Genomic DNA, 21,916 nt, shown 5'->3' with positions numbered 1-21,916 from the left:
GGGCACTAAGAACCAAGCCTCAGAGCCTTCCTTGTCCTGGGAAAGGACCCTGGGTGTCTGTGTGCCTTTCTGAGTGTGAAGTCCAGGAAAAGGGGCTCCAAACAGTGCATCTTAATGCAGCCATGCAACTCTTGGTTCCCTCTTCCCCACCTCCAGGAACTGGGGCCTGATCAGATCTATTCTCTCTGTATAGAAAAGAAAAACCTGAGCAACACACTTGGTTAGCTGGGACCAGGGACAGAAACTAGGGGCCTTGTCAACTGAGCTTCCTGGGGAAGGCACACAAAACTGCCTCTCAATTGGTATCTATGGAACTGTCACATGTTGTGAAGTGTTGGGCTATGATGTGGTGCTCATCAGCAAAGGAAGGGTCTGCAGCTGGCAGTGGCACTCAGTCAGGTGTGGACACCAGCTCACACCAGCACAGTGATGAGACAAAAATGGAACCTGAATGCCTTGGGATGGGAGTCCCAGGTGAGCCTCCAGGAAAAACATGCTAACGCTGAAGCACATGCTTCAGAGCCTTCCGTGTGGGTAAAGCTGACCCCTCGCCTTGACAGGAGTACACTTTGCCCAGGGTCTCAGAACGTACACCCTGAATCTCAGATGAACTGTCCTGGTGATGCACTGGTTTAGAGGCTCAGGAATATATTGGAAAAACCTGGAAATAATCTCTTTTGTCCCAGGGCTGGTCAGAGGTGAGCACCACCTGTTTGGGATAAGTTGGAGCATTTCCATCCAGCACTGGGCTGGGCCAGCAGCAGACCAGGCTGGGGTCTGAGTGTTCCGGCCCCTCCCAATGCCTGGCTCTCACCCCCTGCACTCAGCTCTTCAGGACACCTTTCCCTCCCCCATGCTTAGGGCAAGGGACATTGTGACAATGCTTTTCAGCAGGGAACTGAGAGGCTGGAGGTCATCTAAAGTTGTCTGTGGAAGCCCTCTATTGGGAGACTGGCTCCAAATCCTGCATTAGGCGCATGGTTATGATCATGAGGCCCCAACTCCTGCTCATCCTTGACGTCTGCTGCAAGTACCATGGAGGGTGTGGATGACGGGTGCCCAGAGAGGACCCATGTGACTCTAGGCCCCAGCAGTGCTTCCGCTCTGGAAGCTTGTGTGGCACATCCTCTGGGCAGGAGGAGGGAAGGAGAGGGCTAAGTCATCCACTAACTGGAGAAGGTGCGAGTGAGCATGTGCGGAGGGGAACTGCTGAAGGCCACAGTGCCAAATCATGACGCAACAGCATCAACGTTGGCACAGTCAGCTGCATGTCTCTTCCAGGACAGGAACTGCTTAATGATGGCCAGAGAGGAGGGGCTGCAGTGGGGTGGGCTTCCTCTGGCTTCTAAGCCTGGGCAAAGGGCACAGCACAAAGTGAGGGCACTAATTCTTCCAATTTCAGGCTTGAGAGTCAAAAGGAGAGCGTGAAAGAAGCAGAAGAGAGGAGAGAGAAGCCAGACAGAGCAGAGGTAGACAAAGGAGGAGACAGAGAAGGCAGTGCTCAGGTTGCATTACCTTAAGGATAATTTCTAATGTAAAGATACTAGTGAAGACATAGTCTGCATTGCCTAGGATCTGAAAAATAAGCATAATTGGATTAGTGGCTCTGAGAGTGACCCGACACCCACAGGCGCACGTGTGTTAGCGACAGATAGCAGCGGAGAGCCAGCTCTGGTGCAAGGGAGGACAGGAGCAGGGGAGTGGGTCAGGGGCTTTACCTTCAGAGCAATTTCAATGGTGAAGATGGCAGTAAAAACAATATCAAAATAAAACAGAATCTGCAAAACAAAATGAAACGAGGTGGGGATGGGGTGGGGAAGGGAGAAAAGCAGGACGTGAGGTCAGTGGATGTTCCCTAGAGAATGAGTCACATCCCACAGCGAGATGTGTGCCACTGGGACCTCTGCCCATAGGGACACATGGAAGCGACCGAGGGGATGAGGGGCAGGTGTGGGCACTGGGTCCTGAAGTGGGGCCAGCGCAGGCAGCTGAATGCACTGGAGAGTCCCCAGACATGGCAGGAGCTTGCAGGGCAGGCCTCAGCTGGTACTGGGTCTGGGCAGCATCTGGTTGGATGCTTTTCTCATTGATTCAATTTACTTACAAACCCAAATCAGACCACTAGGACTGAGAATGGGTGTTCTACTTATTTTTTACAGGGAGAGTCAAAAATGCTTAACTTACATTGATGTGACTCAGCTAGCTAGCTTCTTATGCTGGTAAAAATCTATACTGGTGTTTTTCCTCAAGGTGTGGGAATGAGCATCCCCCAGGCTGAGGACAGGCTATAGGATTTCCTGTGTTATTGTATCTCAGGAGCTAGGACCAACAACTGCTAACTGGTAAGACAGCCCTAGAGCAAGCAGGCCCCAGGACCTCCAGTGGTTTGGCATGGGCTTGACTTAAGATTGGTGGGCTCCTCTCTTTGTGTCCACCTGGTTGGGATTTGATAAAGTTTTGAGGTATAGCAATTCTATTCTAGCCTTTCATGCTACTCACCAGAGCCCGGGTGGACCTCCAGATTTAGTTCTGTTCTACAGAAGATCATGGAGGCTCTCTTCCATAAGAGGTCAGTCTTACCATTGGCACCTACGTACCAATGCTCTCCTCTGGTCAGAGCCCACTGGGAACAGAGCAGGAGGTAAGTGGCCTCCTGGCTTTACTAAGTTTACAGCAAACCAGAGCTTCCTAGGGACACGCACGGTATCATGAAAGTCCCAGCCTTTGCCAGTGCTCACACCAGCTGAGGCATTGGTACACACTCTCTCAGTTGCTTATGGTCCTAAGACAGGCTTCTATGGAAGCTCTAATCTCTTAAAGAGGTGCTTATTGTGCATCTGATTATGAGATTTTGAATCGGGCTCCCAATTGGACAATGAGGTCAGCACAGATGCTGGGGGCCCAGTGGCGCCCGGGAGGCAGGGTGCAGGGAACACAAGGGCGAGCGTACGTGGTTCCTGAAGGAACTGTGTTGCACAGGGTCCTCAGCAGCCAGGGAAATGCTGCTAAGCAGGATGAAGAAGAGAATCAGGTTGGTGAAGATCGTGTCATTGACAATGCGGTGGCACTGGAGGCGGAACCTACAAGGGGAGGAGGAGAGAAGGAGAGATATGTCAGGAAAGACGAGGGGAAACAGCTCCCTGGGTCACAGGAGCCACTCCCCTCCAATCTTCTGTCAGCTTGCAAAAGGTGCTTGTTGTTTTGGGGAGCAGCCTCTTCAGCCTGAAGTCTCACTGCTGCTTGGAAATGACAGCCACCTGCCCCACCCACGTGATGCATGCCTCTACAGAACCAGGCAATGCTAAAGTTCTTCCACAGACAGCAACCTTTGGCATTTTGGAGAGTTAGGTCTGAGACGTTTGGGAATCTCTGAATTTTCAAATATGAAAATTCATTAACAACTGGCTTTGTATACTATCTCATCTCGACAACAGCACAGGAAGGGAGGTATGAGTGTTATTATCACCTTCGTTTCATAGATGAAAACACTGACAACCAAGAAGGAGAGTCTTCTCTAGAAATACAGCCTGTAGTGTGTATATGTGTGTGTGTAGTGGAGGAGGGTGGTGGTCAGGCTTGAGAAACCAAATCCTGGGAAGGACAGACTTTTTGAGACAATTTGGTTTCATGAGTTATGAGAGGTCTGTAAAGATCATCCCCTTCAAATCAACCCCCGCCCCCCACTGAGCTGAGGTCTGTGTATGGGCAGCCGCGAAGGGAGAGCTGCCCAAGGATGGATGCCCACAACAGCAGTGTTGTCAGGAAACTGGATCTCAAGCTGGTCTTGAGGTGGGGCAGGCAGGGAAGCTTGGAACTCTTCAGCTAAGCCAACACACTCAAGGAGAACTGGAAGAAAGCTTCCCCAACTCCAGTTCAGGTCCTCAGGACTCTCACCCATGAAGATGAAGTGCTGAGGTCACAATCAAAGATCATCAAACACCCAAGAGGACAACCCACTGGGATGGGAAATCATAAGAAACAACAAGTAAGTGCTGAGACCCCAAAGACTCTAGATATTGGAAATATCAGATACATAATATAGAACAACTAAATTTGAAATAGTTAATGAAATAAAGGACTCAGTTGCAAAGATGATGAATCAGCAGAAACTATCAGTTATAGACAGATTGATCGGAAGAATCAAGCAACAAACTGAACTGTCTGAAATAAAAAAATATAACAGTAAATATAAAAAAGCTGCTGTAAACAGTAATGTAGATAAAGTTGAAAAGAGAATTAAGAATCTGGAAGATATATCTGAAGAAATCACTGAGAATACTGAAAGAGAGACAAGGAGATAAAAGACATGCTATACACATTAAGAGACAGGGAGACCCGAATGAGAAGGTCTAACATGTCTAATTGAATTGACAGAAAGAAGGAACAGAGAATTAAGAAGTGGAAATTTTTAAAGATTATGGCTGCAGATTTTCAAGAACTGAAGCAAAATTTAAATTCACAGACTCAGGAAGCATAACATATTCTAAGCAAGATAAATGGAAAAAAATTCATGTCTAGACACATGACAGTAAGTATGCCCAACACCAAAGACAACAGAAGATATTGAAAGCAGCTGAAAATAAAGGGTAGGTTACTTATACGAGAAATAAGTAACCATAAAAGGCCTTTCATAGTTGGAATGACAGCTAACTTAACAGTGGAATAAAATCATTAATGTGTTGAGGGACAAAAGCTGTCAATCTAAAATTGTACACACAGCAAGACTATCCAGAACAAGGAATGAAAACAATGACAGATAAATAGGGGCCAAGTTAATTTACAGGGAATGAAAGAAAATTTTAAAGAATGTAATTTAGGAAGAAAGCAAATGTTTGCAGAAGGATGGACTGAGATGGATAAAGAATGGTGAACTAATCAAATGGTAAGTTGTATGCAAACCCAAGTACACACTGTCTATATAATAGTAATAACAATGACAATGACGTCTAATTTAGGTTAAAAATAAAGGTCAGGACTAAAATACTAATCAATAAGAACATGTAAGTCAGGAGGAAATGAGTGAGTTAAAATAGTTTAAGTCTTTCTAGAGTACAGGAGGAAGTTTAAATATTGTTTAACTTTACATTTTGTTATGTTAAATAGACTTAGTAAATTATCAAGGGTAATCATCAAAAGAATAGAAATAGAGTTTATACATTTCAAAAAGGGGAGGGGAAAATAAATGCAGATCTTCTGATTCAGAATGCAGGAATCTTTCCCCTAAATTGGAGTCTGTTCACACAAGTTGTGGGGAGTCAGGAGAGTTCCAGCCTCCATCCAGAGGTTCAGAGGAAATACAGGAACCTGCTGGATTAGTGAGCAGAGTCCCATTTCCCTGCCATTCTTGCGCACCTGTTGTTGGGGCTGAAGATGAAAAATGCGCTGGCTTCTGGCATGGGTACCGCCTTTTCCTTCAGGTGCAGCTCAGAGAGGGGGCGGGGGCGGGGGCCCACTGGCATCTCAGGCTCCTCCTCATCCTCTTCTCCTGTAAGGAAAACAGCACCACTCTGAATAACCTAACACTCCACTTATTTTCACCACTGTGCGCCTACTTCCAGAGATCTTCCTATTGTTAGGAACCAAGATGTCATTTGTATCTCTGAAAACGCAGGGTACCAGCCAAGACAGACATTCTGCTCTCTCCCTGTGGGTACTGTGGGAGCGCTTCTTCATTAGAGAAAGACTTATCTTGCAGTACAGAACAAGGGGGTTGTAAGTAGGGTGACCAACTTGCCCCAGTTTGCCTAGGACTATCCCAGTTTTAAAACTGAAATTCCCACATCCCAAGAAACCCCCCAGTCCTGGGCAAACAGGGATGGTTGGTCATCCTAGTTGTAGGGCCCTAGAAAAGGTGACCAGGTAAGTGTAGGGTTTCCTAGGTGGGGGGAAGGTATGGCGTAGTTGACTTGTGGAATCCCTTGCAAACAACCCCATCCTTGAAAGTTCCAGGAATTTAAAACTAAGACTTTCCCCATTTCTGAAATGACACACACATACACACACACACACAAAATCATGTGCTATGGGGATAACAGGACAAAAATGCTGACCATAACAGGCCTTTCATTCAAAGGTTTAGATGCTGACACCAGTTAAAGAAGTTCCTTTGTTCTCCAGGCCGGTGGCCACGTTTAACATTGACCAAAGTCATAGAGCTTATTCTTTTGCTTGCAAGCACACTACATTCAGGAGAAACCACTGTATATCCTATTCTGGTCAAATGTATTAAAAAATGTTTAGAAGGAGAAAGGTAATAGCATGACAGTTAAGAGCTTGGATTCTCCAGCCAAATTTCTTGATCCAAATGTTGGCTCTGTTACTTTCTGCCTATGGGCATTTTATTTAGTCTCTCTGTGCCCCAGTTTCTCCATCTAAGGTGGAACAGTAAACAATAACTGTACATACATACCTCAGAACGGTGCCTGGCACATAGCGACTGTTGTACTTACAAGTGTTAGCTGCTGTTACTACTATCTCTACCCACGGTAGAGACTCTAAAGCCTGTAAATTGGTGCTCAAGTCTCTCTCAGTCTGATCTTTACCTGTTACTCTTTAACAAACTGTCCACTCACATCAAAATATTTTCTGAACACTCACTGCCATGGGTTGAACAGTGTCCAGAACCTCAGAATATGACCTTGTTTGGAAATAGAATCTTTGCAGATGTAATAAGTTATGATGAAGCCACGCTAGACTAGAGAGGGCCCTCAATCTAATGAATGTTGTCCTTACAAGGAGACACTTGGAGACACAAAGGCACAGGTGGGGACGAAGGCGATGTGAAGACACAGGCAGAGGTTGCAGTGGTGCATCTACAAAATGAGGGTTGCCTGCAACTGCAAGAAGTCAGGGAGAGGCAGCAAGGATTTTTCCCTAGAACCTTCCAGAAGCACGCGCCCTGCTGAGACCTTGATTTAGAACTCCTAGCCTCTAGCACCATGAGAGGGTAAGTTTCTGTTGTTTTTGTTACGGGGCCCTTAGGAAGCAACATGCTCACTCTCCGCCTGTCCGTTCCCCACGCTCACTCCCTGCTTGAACTGCCCCCATCTCCCTCTCTGCAGAGCTCATGAGGACAGCATCCTCGACCAGCTTTCCTGAGTACCTCGGCTCCAGGAGTGTCTTCCTGCGAATCTCAGCAGCACCTTGGCTTCCCCGCGTTCACTGGGCACTTAGCACGCAATGCCTCGGATGCCTGACGTGAAATGTATTTGTCCCATCTCTCCATGCTCTGAAAACCCAGGAGGGAGAAGCCATGCCTGGCACATACGAACCCTTATTTCTGGATGATGATTAAACTTTCACACCCTTCACAGGGAAGGGTACTTTGCAAAAGAAGAGAGCCAGGCGGAGACTAACCTGGTTGGAGAAAGACAGCTATGGGAAGCCCACCCTATGGACCTACCCGAGCCCCGCATGCCATCTCTTCTTCTGGTGAGAATGAGGCCGGGTGGTAAAGAGAAAACAATGCCTGGCACAAGAAGCAGTTCTTCATGGAGCAAGAAATATTTTAGGGACCCAAGGCTTTTTTTGGAGGACCTCACCAGACTATAGGCATAAATCAGATTCTTTCCTGAGAGGAATCAGAGCTGACCAGCAAGGCAATTAGTATTTTCAGAAGAGAGGCATGAGATGAAAAATTGTGTACAGGCCAGAGCTGACAGTTTGACACCCAAACCCTGGTATGTAAAAGAAAAGTAAAGTCTTCTACTTAAAGTAGATTAAGTAAAATCAGAGTTGGCCTAAATCATGATATTTACAAGTGAAATTTAATTGAGAAGGATCTTAAATTCCTGACTAAGTGTTTGTATTTTTTTAGTTTTGCTCTAAATGACCCAATAATTTCTTATTCATGATAATTTGATAACAGGTAATTTTATGCTGATTTTAATCATTTATGTATCTGGAAAACCATATTTACTAGCCTGGTGCTTTTCTAAGTTCCTAATGAAGAATTCTGCATGCTCTTTCATCTGCACTAGGCTGCCTCGCTGTTTATGAAGTTCTGCGTCGATTTCCATTCCTGGGGAGAAGAACAGTAGTTGGCCCATTCAGACACATGCCAGCTGAATTTTAGGCTCAATGCTTAAGGGAAACTATTTCTGAAATAATTTGTAAAGGGACAGAAATTTGATAACACATGATGTAGGCATGTATTATGGATAAGGAGGAAGGTTGACAGATTAGGAAAGGTCAGGTAAAGTTCATTTCAGGGTTGGCAACGGGACCAACCAGACTCCTGGTCCCAAATGCCAGTGGAATCCCTTAGGGATCTCTATTTTCTCATTTCTCTTCTTGGGGGTTTGGAAAAAGTACAATAAGTAAGGTGCTGCTGCACCCTGGAGCCACCGCTGCTTTTCACAATAGCAGGTCAGTGTATTCAGAAGTAAAACCACTGTGTCATGAGACCCTGCCCTGGTCCTTGGTGGCCCTGTCCTCCCCATCTGATACTCATTTTCACCTCTGTGATTTTGCTTATGGCCAATTAAAACAAAAACATTATTTGTAAACATCTAGTGCCTGCAGAGCACTGACCTCGAGGCTGACTGCACAAAGCCATGGTACTTGTCCTCAAGGAGCCTGCGGTTTTCAGGGAGGCCCAAGAGTTCACGAGCAGCTAGAGGTGATGCAAGAGAGGTGAGGGCTAGACCCTGCACTGGATGTCTCCTCTTAATTGGCTCAACCGAGTCACCCTTCATTCCTCTCTGTCTTACCAACATCTAAGCCACTAATAAGTCCAGTTGGCCCTACCTGCAAAATGCCCCCCGAGCTCGACCAACTGTATCCCCAACACCATGCCCCCAGCCCAAGCTGCCGGTGGCTCGCCTGGACTGTTGCTCCAGCGTCCTCCTGCTCTCAGCCACTGGCTACCCTTCTCCACACAGCAGCCAGAGCAAGTCTTTGAAAGGAGAAGCTGGACATCAAGTCACATCCTCCTCTGCTGAGACCCCCTGGCTGCTCTCCACAGCATCAAAGCAGACGTTACCCTCTCACATGGCCTTCGGGGACTAGCCCCTCTGCTCCTGCCTGGTTTCCCGGGTCATCTCTAGCAGTCTCCCCTTGTTTTCTCTCTCCAGGCACACTGGACCTTGCTGGAGGCCTCTGCACCAAGTGCACTCATCTAAGGGACCTGCTAGTCCCTCCTCTCAGAGAGCTCTTCCCTCTGACTTCCATGTCTAGTTCCTTTGAATCACTCAGGCTTCAGACCAAATGTTGCATCCTTGAAGAAGCCTTCACTGGACAGACAGAGCAGCCCGCCCCACCCAGTAACTCTAACATAACCCTTGGTTTCATCATCTCACATCGGTTGGCAGGACCTGTTGGTGGGCTCGCTGCCTCACTTACTGTCTGTCTCCCCACTGACATGTAGGCTCCAGGAGGGCAGGGCCTTGTTTGTCTTGCCCATGACTGTATCCCTGGTGCCTGGAACATGGCCGGAGCTTCCTAAGTAGTTTTACGTGAATGAATAGCTCCAAGGTTTCTCCCAACTCTCAGTGTCTGTGATGTCAATAGTGTGGTCCTAACATAACCTCTTCAGTCTCTCCAACTCCCCGACTCAAAACTCAGGCAAGACCACCCTTTCCCTTGGGCACCTAGACTCCACTGCTTGCTGCTCTCTTGTCCTTAAACCCCTAACAACAATTACAGGCCCCTACCCCAGAACGTTTGGAGGAGCACTGCCCATTCTCCAGCGTCACTTGCCTCGTTTAATGTGTACCTGCTAATTTTAAGTCTGTGGTGGCTCTTATAAACATCTTCATGCTCCCTCAAATAAAATAATACACTAAATGAAAGTGGAATTATCTCCTACTCTTCTTGGCACAATGCTTTTCTTCCTGGGGGAGTAGATGTTTCTCCACTGTTAGTGTACACTAATCTAGGAGGCTAATGCCAGCTGGAGAGAGGGAAGGGGCCTCTGTGGCCCCTTTGTGCAAATTAGAAACAGTCGTGCCGGGACAAATGCGTGGCCAGCAGAGTGCAGACTGGAGTTCGGCTCCCACTCAGCCACTTCGACACACGCGTTTGGCTACGGCCTGGACAAGGACACACAGCAGCCCTGGAGAGAAGGGTGCAGCCACAGGGCAAGGCCCGGAGGAGAGGAGCGGGCAGGAGAGTGTGGAAGCGTCCCCCTTTCTCTCCAAAGTCTGGCTGCAGCACAGTGGGAGGAAGGCTTCACCAGCGCTGCCTCCAGCAGCCTCCAAGGCTCCCCAGGGCATCTGTGTGATCTGCACACACACAGGCTGCAAAAAACGAAGGGGTAATGGTGGGAGGACTATGGTAGATCAGGCTCTTTGCCTTTCCCGGTTCAGGACAAAGAGAAGCAGGTAGGAACAAGACATTGACAAGAACGAAGACAACAGGCCAAGTCTGTGGGAACTTGTGTTGCACCTGGCACTAGAGGATAAAGGAGATGACCTGCAGGGAGAGGGCAGGAGGAGCTGCGAAGCCCAAGCTGACCTAGCCTTCGGGGAGTGAGGGTGAGCGGAGCCACCAGCTTTAAGAGCCTCCTGGGTGAGAAGATGGAAACTGGGACAATGAACAAATGGGGGCCGTGGGGACGGCTTAGAAGGCCTGCGTGGTGGTGGTGGGGTGAGGGCAGGACAGCCACAATTACCTGTGGACCAGGGTCTTGAAACAAAGGTAAAGAGATGCGTGGGACCAAGAGAAACAAAGGTGGCCACACGATCGGGGAAGGGACACACACTAGAAAATCTAAAGAATCCCAAGGAATCAGCAGATCACGGGAATATGTTCTCAGTTCAAAAGCACAAGCTGTAAGAATCCTCAAGCCACTGGACAGTTATGTGCTGGGTCAACACAGAGACATTTCTGTGATGGCCGACGTGGTGACCAATGTCCTCATTAGTCTTTTTTCTTCTTGACACTTTTCTCTTTGATTTCATTAGAGCAACAACGAAGAGAAAAGCCAGGAGTCTGTTTAGAATAATAGAATTTGAGATCACTGCCAGAGAGCAAAGGCGGGCGTCTGCCCCACTTACTAGTAGGCGCAGCAGGGGTGGAGATGCCTCTCTCCTGTCTTGCCCTGCGGCTCAGGACCAGCCAGCCAGCCGGCTCCTCTCTGGGCCCAGAGGGATTATTTATTACTGTCTTTCTTTTTAAACTTTAAAAATACTCTTGGGAGTGGAGAGACTCATAGTGTGAACCTCCACATACTCAGCTTCAACAACCACTGATGTTTTTTGCCAATCTTGGTTCATTTCTCTGTTCCATTTTTTTGTTGTTGGATTATTTTAAAAGCAACTTTCAATCATTTTAGACTCCAGCCGTAGACAATTAAGCACTTTATAACAAAACTACAAAATTATTATTATACCAACAAGATTAACAAAAACTACTTAAAATCATTTAGTTCCCAGTCCACATTTAATTTTTCCCAATCATCTCAAAAATGTTATTTTTAAAGTTTATTTGTTCATTGAGGATCAAGACAAGATCCTCTGATTGTATTTTGTCAATATTTCTAGTAAGTCTTTGAAATTTTGTAAAAGTTCCCCCCCAGAAGGATTTTTAAGACTTCAAAAGGCTAGTGCCCTGAACATGGAAACACCCTTCCTGATCTTTCTGTTCAAGCCCCAAGAAACCAATTGTTATTTCCGTCCAGTGGGAGGGGAGTGAGGCTGGTGTGACGGCAGAGAGCCTGCTTCCTGAGGACAGCAGAGGATGCTGCTAGCATCCTCGAGGATCCAGCAGAGAACCAGTGGAGGCAAAGGGAAAAGGAAAACCTCACTTTTCTCCTAAATGTAGAAGGTTTCAGCCACCTAACTTGGTTACTACAGAGAAGGAAATGTCAGCACAATCAACAGTACCTTTACTGCATGTTTCAGGCTTGAAGCTTGTGGTCATATCTGCAATTCCAGGTGAGAAGAAGGCAAGCCCAGGGCTTGCACAGGGATATAGGGTTTCAGGAAGCAGGGGGAGTGAATCCTGGAAGGAGGACCTCTGACTCAAAACTCACTGAAAGGAGACTGCCTGTAATATATGTGTCAGAAGCATAGAAGATGGAGTCGGGAAGAACCCTTTTTATAATAGAGACATGAAAGCATTTTACAAAGCAACACGTGGGACATCTGTGGTGGCAGCTGTCCTATCAGCACTGCCTCCTGAGTGAGGGCAAGACAGATTTGGGATTTATTATTACTATTAAGTGAGCAAAATGCTGCAACATATGTCATACTAATAAACTATATAAATTAATAGTGATTTTACAACATATGATCCAGCTTCCAAAGGACACAAAAGCACAGCTCAGATGTGATCTTATTTAACCTAATATTATCACTATGAGGAAAACTGAAACAAAGTTTTCCCCCAGAGGGTAAGCGGGAATGCTGAAACACAAGACAGGAGACATTTAGCAGAGCTAGGTACTTGTGGAGGGAAACTGGAACACTGGTTCCCAGTACGTGGCCACGGCCATGTTGGTTTAGAACTCGGATCTTGACCCCAACCTCCCCATCTCAGGTTAGGCAGTGGGGCTGGTACCTGTGGTTTCTGGGTTCGGGTAGGAACTCTTATCCTCATTTTCATTGGGCTGCAGGTCATCCATGTTGATCTAGGCAGCCAAGGGGGAGAAGGAGGAAAAATGCACTTAGATACGTCCATAATGTTAGAGGCTCAGAGCAGCCTTGAAAGTGCACTGCAGTCAGTGGCTGAGCTAGAAATGCACTCCTGCCCCTTTGCACACCCCTTCAAGACATCCACAGGAGGCTGGGACTTACCTGATCGCCTTCCCTTCACTCGCCCAGCTCTGCTAATCCACCCCCACTGGCTTTCTCTCCAGGGAGCATCCTCCCTCCCTTCCTCCTTTCCATGGATGTTTGGCGTTGGGAGACCGTGTCCCACTTCCCCTCAGCAATGGCCCTCGCAGCTCTTGGAAGGAGGTGGCTGCTCACCTTGGTGGTGGGTGGGGACTCTCCATCAGCCGTAATGGATTTCAGCTCAATTTTCTCCTCCTTGGTCTCCTCCACTGCCGGCTTCTCCACCACCTCTTGTTTCTTCTCTGGGCTGGCAGTCCTGGCCAGTCAACAAGAGGCAAAAAAAAAAAAGATGTTTAATGGAGTGATAGAGAACAGTGCTAGGGAAGAGTCCTGTCAGCTCGTGGGGGCCAGTGGGAGTAGATTCCCTGGGTCTCTGTCCATATTTCTTTACCCGGGCACATCGTGTGTGCAGCTCAACCACACGCGCTATGGAGCTGGGCTGTGCCTGGCTCTGTCTGGCACTCAGTTGGCCTCTCCCAGCTTCTCAGCTGCTCCAGTCCCTAGATCAGACAAAGATTCTGGATCTCATCTAGGATTGGTTCCTAGAGGAACTCTGCTTAGTACCTTGCAGATGCATGGCCTATAACAGTCCCGTCTAGGTATTGATGGGATACAATGTAGGGCCCTGTCTTGCCTCCCTAACACTGGAGATGAATTAAAAAAAAAAAAAAAAAAAAGTGAGCAGGAGTCACTCCTTAAGTTGAAATGGTGTTTCCCCTCTGAGTGGCTGCCTTCCTCTTCCCCTACCCTATACCCGACCAACTATCATGGATTCTCTTCTCGAAAGAGAACCCACAACTTCCTAGACAGGTGGGCAGTACAACTGTTTTGCAAAGGTTATAATTCACCATGGTGCCTACTGGAGCAATGCCTAGGAATTAGGAGAGAGGCTCAGCTTACTGTAGGAAGCTCCCACCCAGCACCCCTCTAGGTGGGACAGCTGACCAGCGCTAGCTTCCAACCCCCTCTTCACCACCAGTGGGAACAGCATTCCAGAACTAGGACCCTGGGGCCCTGGTCTGAGGAAGCTTTGAGGGTTACCTGGCCAACTTCTTTCTCTCCTTCTCTTCTTCCTCCTCCTTTTGGGCAGATGTGAGGCTCTCAGCATCAGCCAGATTGTCCACAGCAATGGCCAAGAACACATTCAGTAGGATATCTGTTTGTGTCCATTCTTAAAGAAAATGACCCTTGGCCTTGGGGTTTGGGGTAGGCATGGGGGGCAGGGGGGGTGTAGGACATGCAGGGGTGGAGTTCCCCAGCAAAGAGAGCTAAACTGTGAGTCACGGGGAGGGGTTCAGAACCCAACAGTGTCCCTCCTTCCCCTCCTTCCCCACCCGCCTCCCAACGAGCTGGAGTTTTCTAAGAGACTGAGGCGGGCTAGCTCACAGGCTGGAGCAGGGTGGGGTGAGGCAGCAAGCCCTGTCTTGCTTTTTAATTGCTGGGTTTCACGATTGGTTTCTGCACTGTGATAACAGGCTGTAACGGATATTACAAACAACACTGTCTCTAGCAGAATGCAGCATGCTCATAAGGAGCCCAACACGGCTGGGTGCAAGGAGGTGGCCTGGTATCTCTGCCAACTGTCAATGTGAGCCTGCACATACAAAGACCCCTGGAGGGGCTGGCTGGAGCTGGCCAAAGCTCGGGAATTCCTAACTGAAGCAGTCATTTGCCTGTTTCTCTCTGCTCCCCCCACCCCCAAAGAAACACTGTGGGTCAGAGAACTGCAGAGCCAAACAAAGTATAGCTGGAAGGGGTCTTAAAGTTTGTTAAGTCCAGTCTCCACCCTCAGACACCCAGACATACACACCATTTCATGTATAAGGAAGCTGAAGCCCATGCAGAAGGGCTCGTCCAAGGAGACTACTGACTACTTTATCCGAGGGTCCCACACTGTAGTAGGGCTTTGTGTGCAGGATCCTATTAAAACTTATAGGAGGTACTGTTGTTTTATTACCATATTTTACAGACACCAAGGGAGAGAACCTATGATTTGCTGAGGTCACCAGCTGGCAAAATGTGAAGCCTTCTTTGTAGGCTTTAATGACCATGTTTTCTGCACTATCTTAAGCTGGTATTTAACCCGAGTCTGCTTTACCACCCAGCCCGTGGACATAACTCTCACAGGCTTATGAGCAGAAGCAGGGCCCGTGGCTTGAGACCCTGGAAACCTGCCTGTGGCCTGGATTGGGAAGGATCTGTCAGGTCTGCTTGGTGAAGCATGGCCAGCTCTGCCTGTGGCTAAAGTCCTGGAGAGCGGGCTTCAAAGGGAGGGATACTGACCAAAAAGCAGGGAGGAGAGCGGAAGGTCATTTCAAGGATGACAGCTCACTCTTCCTTCACTGAGCATCCTAGCTCTGAGCAGATGCAGGGGCCCCAGGGCAGCCAGGGCACCCAACTCCAGGTGCAGTCACATCGCAGTCGCTGCGAGCGGCTGCACACCACACAAGGCCAGGGGGCGCTGTTTACCTAGACTGTGACAAGAACACGCCTCCTGGAGTCGTGCTCACTGTAGCCTGGACAGGTTCAGGAAAATGAACCTCACCTATGCCAAACCCGCAGGCTCCCACCCTGACACCCCTCCACTGCCAAAGTGGCTCCAGACTGGTGATGCTTTCCCCCAGGCAGCCTTCCCTGGCTGGCCAGGGCCTGTGGGTGCGCCTATGTCGCACTGTGCTGCCGGCTGGGGGCAGTGGGGTGGGGAGGCAGCAGTAAAGGATACAATTTCCACAGATGAAGAGGATGATGAAGTAAATACAGACTAACATCCCTGGAAAAGAGGGGCCGCCATAAGCCATGATCCCATCATACATCACCGAATTCCAGTCCTCCCCGGTCAGGATCTGAATGACACATTCCCACCAATAAGGGACACAGTGTTAGACCAACAGCAAACCCCAAAACCACCCTACCCTGCCCCACTATTTTTACAAAAATGTCCAAAATCTCTTTCACCCTTTCCCTCCTCCTGGCCCCCAATTCTCCTCCCAGGGGCTCTGAGCTGTTGACCTGGGCAAGTTTGAGCCTATCCTTAGATAAGCACGTGGCCATTGCAACTGGAAGGGCATTCTGGTCAACACATCTCCCACTGTCTACACACAGTGCCCGAGATGACCTCTGTTAGCATTCCTTGGGTTAGGACACCAGGGCCCTTCACAGATGTGAGTGTGTGTGTTGAGACAGTAACAGGCTGCATGAGCTTTCCCACACAGCTGTTATCTGGGTACCATCTTTAAGACTTTGGCAACATCCTCATATTATTCATTTTTGTCTATAAAACAACCGACTTTTAAACTTAAGTAAGTGCTCCTTTAGCTTTGCCTTAAACCAAAAATAGCTATGAAATCTCACATTTGGTGGGCTAATTGTATTTTTCATGTGGTGGGTAGGAAAGATCAAGCTCCATCCCCCCTACAAGAGCAGTTTGCTCTTCTTTGTTTATACTTCAGGCTTTCATGTAGAAGTTATATGACTAAAGGGTTCTGTGGCTAAGAAAGCATTTTTAAACCACTCAATTGGATTTTTTGCCCAGTGGTTCACCCACCAGTGGGATTCCATGGGGGTGGGAGTCGGGGAAACTGCAGAGAGAGCTCAAGACTGTGCTGGGCACAGGCTCTCTGGGGTGAATCTAGGCTGGCCCAGCTGCCCAGTGGAAAGGGATGCTCTCCAGCACCTGTCCAAGGCCCCTCCGCCAGCGAAGAGTCCATACCTGGAACACGGTGAGGAGGGACTGGGGGAAGTTATCGAATGTACTCCTTCGGGTCTGCATCTCATCGAAGTTGAACTTTCCGCCAAACAGCTGCATCCCCAGGAGGGAGAAGATGATGATGAAAAGAAACAGCAGGAGCAGCAGGGAGGCGATGGAGCGCACAGAGTTCAGCAGGGACGCCACCAGGTTGCTCAGGGAGTTCCAGTACCTAAGGACCAACGTGCAGCAGTGAGTGGCTTCCCCTTCGTGTTCCGCACTCGCATGTCACCTCAAGCCCTGAGATGGATCTCCACTCCCTGCTCTCTCCCCTTTCCCTGGAGTGGTGGTGGCGGCAGTGGTGTTGTGAATCTGGCTGGTAGGCTCACAATTAGAGTATGGAGCTAGTTAAGTCAAGGTCACAGATCAGTAATGTGTGACGGTAAAGAGGGAGGGCCCAGAGGTCAGAGCCTGAGTTGCAACCTCACGCTGGCAGCTGCTGGCTGCAGGTGTCTTTGGACAAGTCATTTCACTTCCCTTCTTTCTGCTTCCCTGTCTGACAACACGGGGATAAGAGTAGCACGTACTTTGTTAGGTTACTGGGAAGATCACATGAGATAATCCCCCTTCCAAAAGCCCCCAGTGTAGTGCTTGGCACACAGTGGATGAAGATTACTAGTTACTGTTACCGCTGTTTTTTCAAACAGAAAAAAAAAAAAAAAAAAGATCTTTCCAGCCTGAGCTCAGCCCAGGTGCAGCTGTCTAGCAGAGGCACAAATTAGATCACCCACGGGTAAAAGAAGACGTAAGGCTTAGAGAAGTCTCCCAAATTTACTGTGTCCTAAGAACTTATTTCTAAAAAGCCTTTCCTCTGGAGATTCTGATTCAGTGGGCCCAGATATCTGTATTTTTAACAAGCACCTCACAGGGTTCTTTCTGATAAGCAGGCAAGTTTGGGAAATCCTGGATTACAGTCTATGCGTCACACATACTGGGAACACCTCATAGCACGTGTCCTCTGAGAGTGGGGTGAGAAGCTGTGCCCTGAGCAGAGATGGGCTTTTGGTGGGTTCCTTGGAGAAGAGGTCCCCACTATTTACAGTCACTGAGCCTCTCCCTACTGTCAATGCAGAGGCTGGGGAAAATCCCTCTCTCTTGGAACAGTGCAAGAGAGTAACCTACCAATAGCCACAGGATGCGGCTTAGGTCCTGTGCAAGGGGCAGTTCAGGATCAGGAAAGGCCCTATGGCTGAAGGGACACAGCCCCAATGGGAGCAAGTACCAGAGCAGAAGGATCCCATCCCCTCGGCACAGCGCATCACCAATCCAGGCAGTGAACTGCTCCTGCTGTGTACATCAACTACTCGTGAACCATGACTGTTGCGGCCTCCGGCTGCACCCCAGCCCAGCTGCACCCCAGCCCAGCACTTCTCTCCAGAGAACGGTTCCATACGAAGTGACAGAAGCAGACGGACTGACAGTTTGGGTATAAACATGGACTTCTTCCCAACCAGGAGCCTCCAATGCTCCCTTCTCCTTCATGGATTCAGCCTTCTTCATCTCTCTTCTGCCTGCTGGCCACACCCCTCTGCTTGCAGAATGTTAACATGCATTATTTGTATCTATTCTATAAATAAATGCCCTTAAGGGTTTTTCATTTGTGATAGTCTTGTCTCACCAGAAAAGGCTCAGAGTTTTGGAGGGCAGACACAGAGGTTTTTCCCTCCATCTTCCCTGTCTTTGTCTTCAAGTAAATTCTGTGCATCCCAGTATGTGTCATGGACTGCCCTGAATCCCTATAGACTAGAGGTTGTAGTGATTTGCTTAAAGCAAGAAGCAGGAGAGTCTCTCTTGCAGTAGAACACCCTCCCCTGTTACATTTAAAGCAAGTTCCCCAAACCTGCCTGGCAATCATACCAGCTGAGTTCTGTCATTTCCTAAGCACTGACTCCCAGGTCCAGCTCTGAAACCATGAAATCATGATCTCTGGCGCTCGGGCTTGGGGGATTCTCACACGGCCAGTGCAACACTTGTCAATAAAGTGGTATTTAGGATCCAGTAACTTTACAGCACATTTATAATGAGCATTTTCAGCTGTATCAGAGGGGAGAGTGTTTGCATGTGGGTTAAAGTCACAGATCCTCCAAGAGATCCTTGTATGCCCAACTGTCATGGAATATTCTGGAAAAGTCTCAATGGCCATGGAAGGTTGGAGTCTTAATTTTCATGAGGTAAACAGACATGAGAGAAATAACTCAAACCAGGCCTCTAATTGAGATCCAGATATGTCTGACAGCTGCGGGGATTCTAAAGAGAGTCAGACAGCAGGGCCCCAACTCCAGAGTCACCTAAATGGGGAAGGGGTTTGGCAGAGTGGACTGGGCCAGAAGGCAGAGAGTAAAAGTGAGGTGGGAGAGACATCTCCTGAACAAGGAGCCCCTCAGAAGAGCAGGCTGTGGCAGAGAAGCGACTGAGTCACCAGCAGAAGGAACTTATCCGGAAAGTATGGTCATGAAAAACAGCAGACAGGGAATACCCAGAGGGGCTGGCTGTGGCGTGGGTGGAAGAGCCCCAGTGGGAAGGAGGGGCCAGCAGTGGGCAGAGCGGGGGTTAAAGTTGAGAACTCTTCCCCCACTTCCCCACGTGTGGGAAAGCGTGGGCATCTCTCTGTCAGCTGGCAGGGGTTTACAACATGGAGATCGGTGGTATGACAGACTCCTTACCTCCCACTCCATCGTCTTTCCCATCTCAGAATATGAGAGCTGTAAGTTTTGGCTCAAGCCCAAATCCTTGGGATCATCTTTCATGTCTCTCTCTCACACCCCACATCGGCAAATCCTGCAGCTCCATCTTCAAAACAAATCCTGACTCTGGCCACTTCCCACCATGTCTGCCCTTAGTCTAAGCCACCAGCCTCTCTCCTCTGAATTTCCACAGCAGCCTCCTACCTGGCCGTTCTGCCTCACCCTGGCTCCCTGCAGCTCGTCTCCACACCATAGGTGCAGGTGGGGCCTGACAGATCCTGTAGAACCTGGCCCCACCACCACAGTGACCTGTCTCCTACCCGTCTCCCTCCCTCGTTGCTCGGGCCACCCCGGCTGGCCACTGTCTCACTGTTACTCCAGCTCCCAATGAACTCCCACCCATCCCTGCTGTTTCTGCCGCCTGCAGGGCTCCCTTCAGGTCCTTCAGGCGTTTGTTCAAATGCATCAGAGTGGATTTCCCTGACCACCACCCTCCCCCGTATTCTACTTTTTTATATCACTTATCACCGTCTGACAAATATTTATTTGTTTATTGTGTATTTCCTGCTACCAGAATGCAAGGCCAGTGGGAGAGGGAATTCATCTGTTTTATTTACATCCTTAGTGCTTAGAACAGTGCCTGGCCCAAAATAGGTGGTCAGTGAACATGTTGTTGGATGAACGAATGAACCTTACATAAATGTGACACGTGTGCATTTATGGAGGGAAAGGCAAGGGGCCACGGATTTGCACTGATGCTTCTCTGTGTGTGTGTGTGTGTGTGTGTGTGTGTGTGTGCTGTGAGGTGTGAGCAGGGGTGGGGTGGCAGAACTTAAGTTGAACATACTTTGCCAAACAGTGAGTGACTGTCTGCACCTCCTCCATAATATTCCTATTCCTGTAGTGTCCCTAAATCCATGGGAAGGGAGTCTCTGAGATTCCCTGCTGTTCCATTGCCAGACCATGTGTCAAACTAGTATGTATCACTTTGCCCTACAGAAGATAGAATTGCTATGGCCTTGAGATCCTTGGGTAGGATTTCCAGAAGAGCACTGTGAACATGTATCTCCTTTGGGAAACAACTTCCCTCCTGGTGGCTCCGAACCAAGGGTCTCAGGTTGGAGGGCATGTGCCAGCCTCTGTTTAAGAGATAAACTGCAGCCAGGAGCACTGGCACTTGCCCACACCCACATGAGACACCTGGGCTGAAAAAAATCCCACACTTTGGACCAGTAACATGGTTATAGCATGCGTAACACCAGTAGAGACCAGGGTGGTTTATGCTGTTTGTCTTGAACCTACTGTTGCTTCCCGCTTCACAGCACAGAGCGGAGCTATGCCTGGGGCTGGCTTGGCACCTGTACTTTCTGCTCCTTTGGAGCAGGACTGAAAGAGCAGAGCTGGTGCCAGTGGCCTGGCATCTAGAGGAGCAGCCAGCTTGTTGAACAGAAGGCTGTCCATCCCTAATGTGCATGTGGGTGGGATGTTCGATGTACTCTCCAGTAGACTGAGACAAAGGAATTGCCGAAATGATGCTGTGGCAAAGAACACTAACAGGGTTCAGGGGAGAAGGCTAGATTTCTGAGTCCAGCAAGCCTTGGCTGATAGCAGGGTACAGGGTGGGGGCTTCATTATCACTGATGTGGATGAGATCGGCAGGTGTCCAGGAAGCCTTTGAGGTCACTATCCTAACTGATCAAAAATATGAAACAAGCACATGCACAAGTCCAAAAAGTAGGCTCTGGAGAAAGTGAGCAGCAGAAGAGCAGGGAGCCAGTGGGCCTTGAGGGGAATTGCGGACAGCACAGGGGCAAACACACACGCAGGCTTACAGCCTGCTCGGGAGCCATGGCGGCCTGCACAGTCGCCCTCACATCAACTCTCCTTTCCCTTCTTCTGTGCTCTGAATCCTTCCATCCAAGGAACACGTCTTTGCCCACCCCCCACCCCCCACCCCGCACAACCCAGCTCCTTCTCTCTTTTATGTGTGGTGCATTTGAGGGCTTTTCACCTGCTCGGGCTCTTTGTTGCCTAAATCCTCTCCTTTGCCTGCCCCCTCCCCCCAGCTCTTGCCCGCTGGCCACAGCTTCACCGTGTTACCTCCCCCTGCCTCTCATAGTTTACGTTACCACCATCTGTTTGGGGATACTTTTATCTCCACCTGTTTTCCCTTCTCTAAGTGCATCTCTGGGTTTGGGACTCTGCAGAATTCTTCCTCCTCTTCTGCAGTTTAAAGTGACCTGAATCTTCCTTGAGCTGGAACTTTCATCTCATGAACCTGTTGCTCCAAAGAGCACAGGGCCAGGTCCCTCATCTTTATTTTAGGCACAGAGCAGAGAACCAAGCTTGCTATAAATAAAGGACTTTCAAAGTGACAGTATCAGTTGCTTTGGAAGCTTTGCAAATGCTCCGCCCTACTTCTGCTCTGCTCCAGAGAGGGCTGCAACTAAATTTATACCTGTCCCATCCTGGGGGTAAAAGAAAATTCTGTTAGTTGGTGGCAAGTGATCTATTGCTGGAAGAGTATTTATAAAGCAAACTTCATGTGGTAAATCTGTGGGATGTGCGGCTTTGTGGGAGGGAGTGGAGTGGAGAGGGACATGAGGCAGAGAGACAGCCTGGAGAGCAGGTGGAAGCCACTCACTGAGTAGCTCAGCCTTGCCCTTGCCTCCCCCAGGGTGGGCCACAGGGACTCAAGGGCTGGGCATCCT

General features: G+C 48.8%; 1 protein-coding gene across 1 annotated transcript in view; it reads right to left on the bottom strand.

Moving 5' to 3' along the window:
* CACNA1C (calcium voltage-gated channel subunit alpha1 C) overlaps nt 1-21,916 on the bottom strand; it is a 609,830-nt gene that overhangs the window by 86,682 nt on the left and 501,232 nt on the right. The window contains exons 14-22 of the mRNA XM_063076446.1: nt 16,486-16,693; nt 15,499-15,619; nt 13,818-13,932; nt 12,912-13,032; nt 12,502-12,571; nt 5,353-5,485; nt 2,951-3,080; nt 1,719-1,778; nt 1,516-1,575 (exon numbers count right to left, since the gene is read on the bottom strand). Coding sequence (XP_062932516.1) covers nt 1,516-1,575; nt 1,719-1,778; nt 2,951-3,080; nt 5,353-5,485; nt 12,502-12,571; nt 12,912-13,032; nt 13,818-13,932; nt 15,499-15,619; nt 16,486-16,693 — 1,018 coding nt within the window. The remainder of the gene's footprint in view (nt 1-1,515; nt 1,576-1,718; nt 1,779-2,950; nt 3,081-5,352; nt 5,486-12,501; nt 12,572-12,911; nt 13,033-13,817; nt 13,933-15,498; nt 15,620-16,485; nt 16,694-21,916) is intronic.

This window comes from Cynocephalus volans, chromosome 1 (genome assembly GCF_027409185.1).
Source record: "Cynocephalus volans isolate mCynVol1 chromosome 1, mCynVol1.pri, whole genome shotgun sequence".
Taxonomy (NCBI): domain Eukaryota; kingdom Metazoa; phylum Chordata; class Mammalia; order Dermoptera; family Cynocephalidae; genus Cynocephalus; species Cynocephalus volans.
Note: the sequence above shows the minus strand (reverse complement) of the source record. Positions and strands in the feature narration are given on the sequence as shown.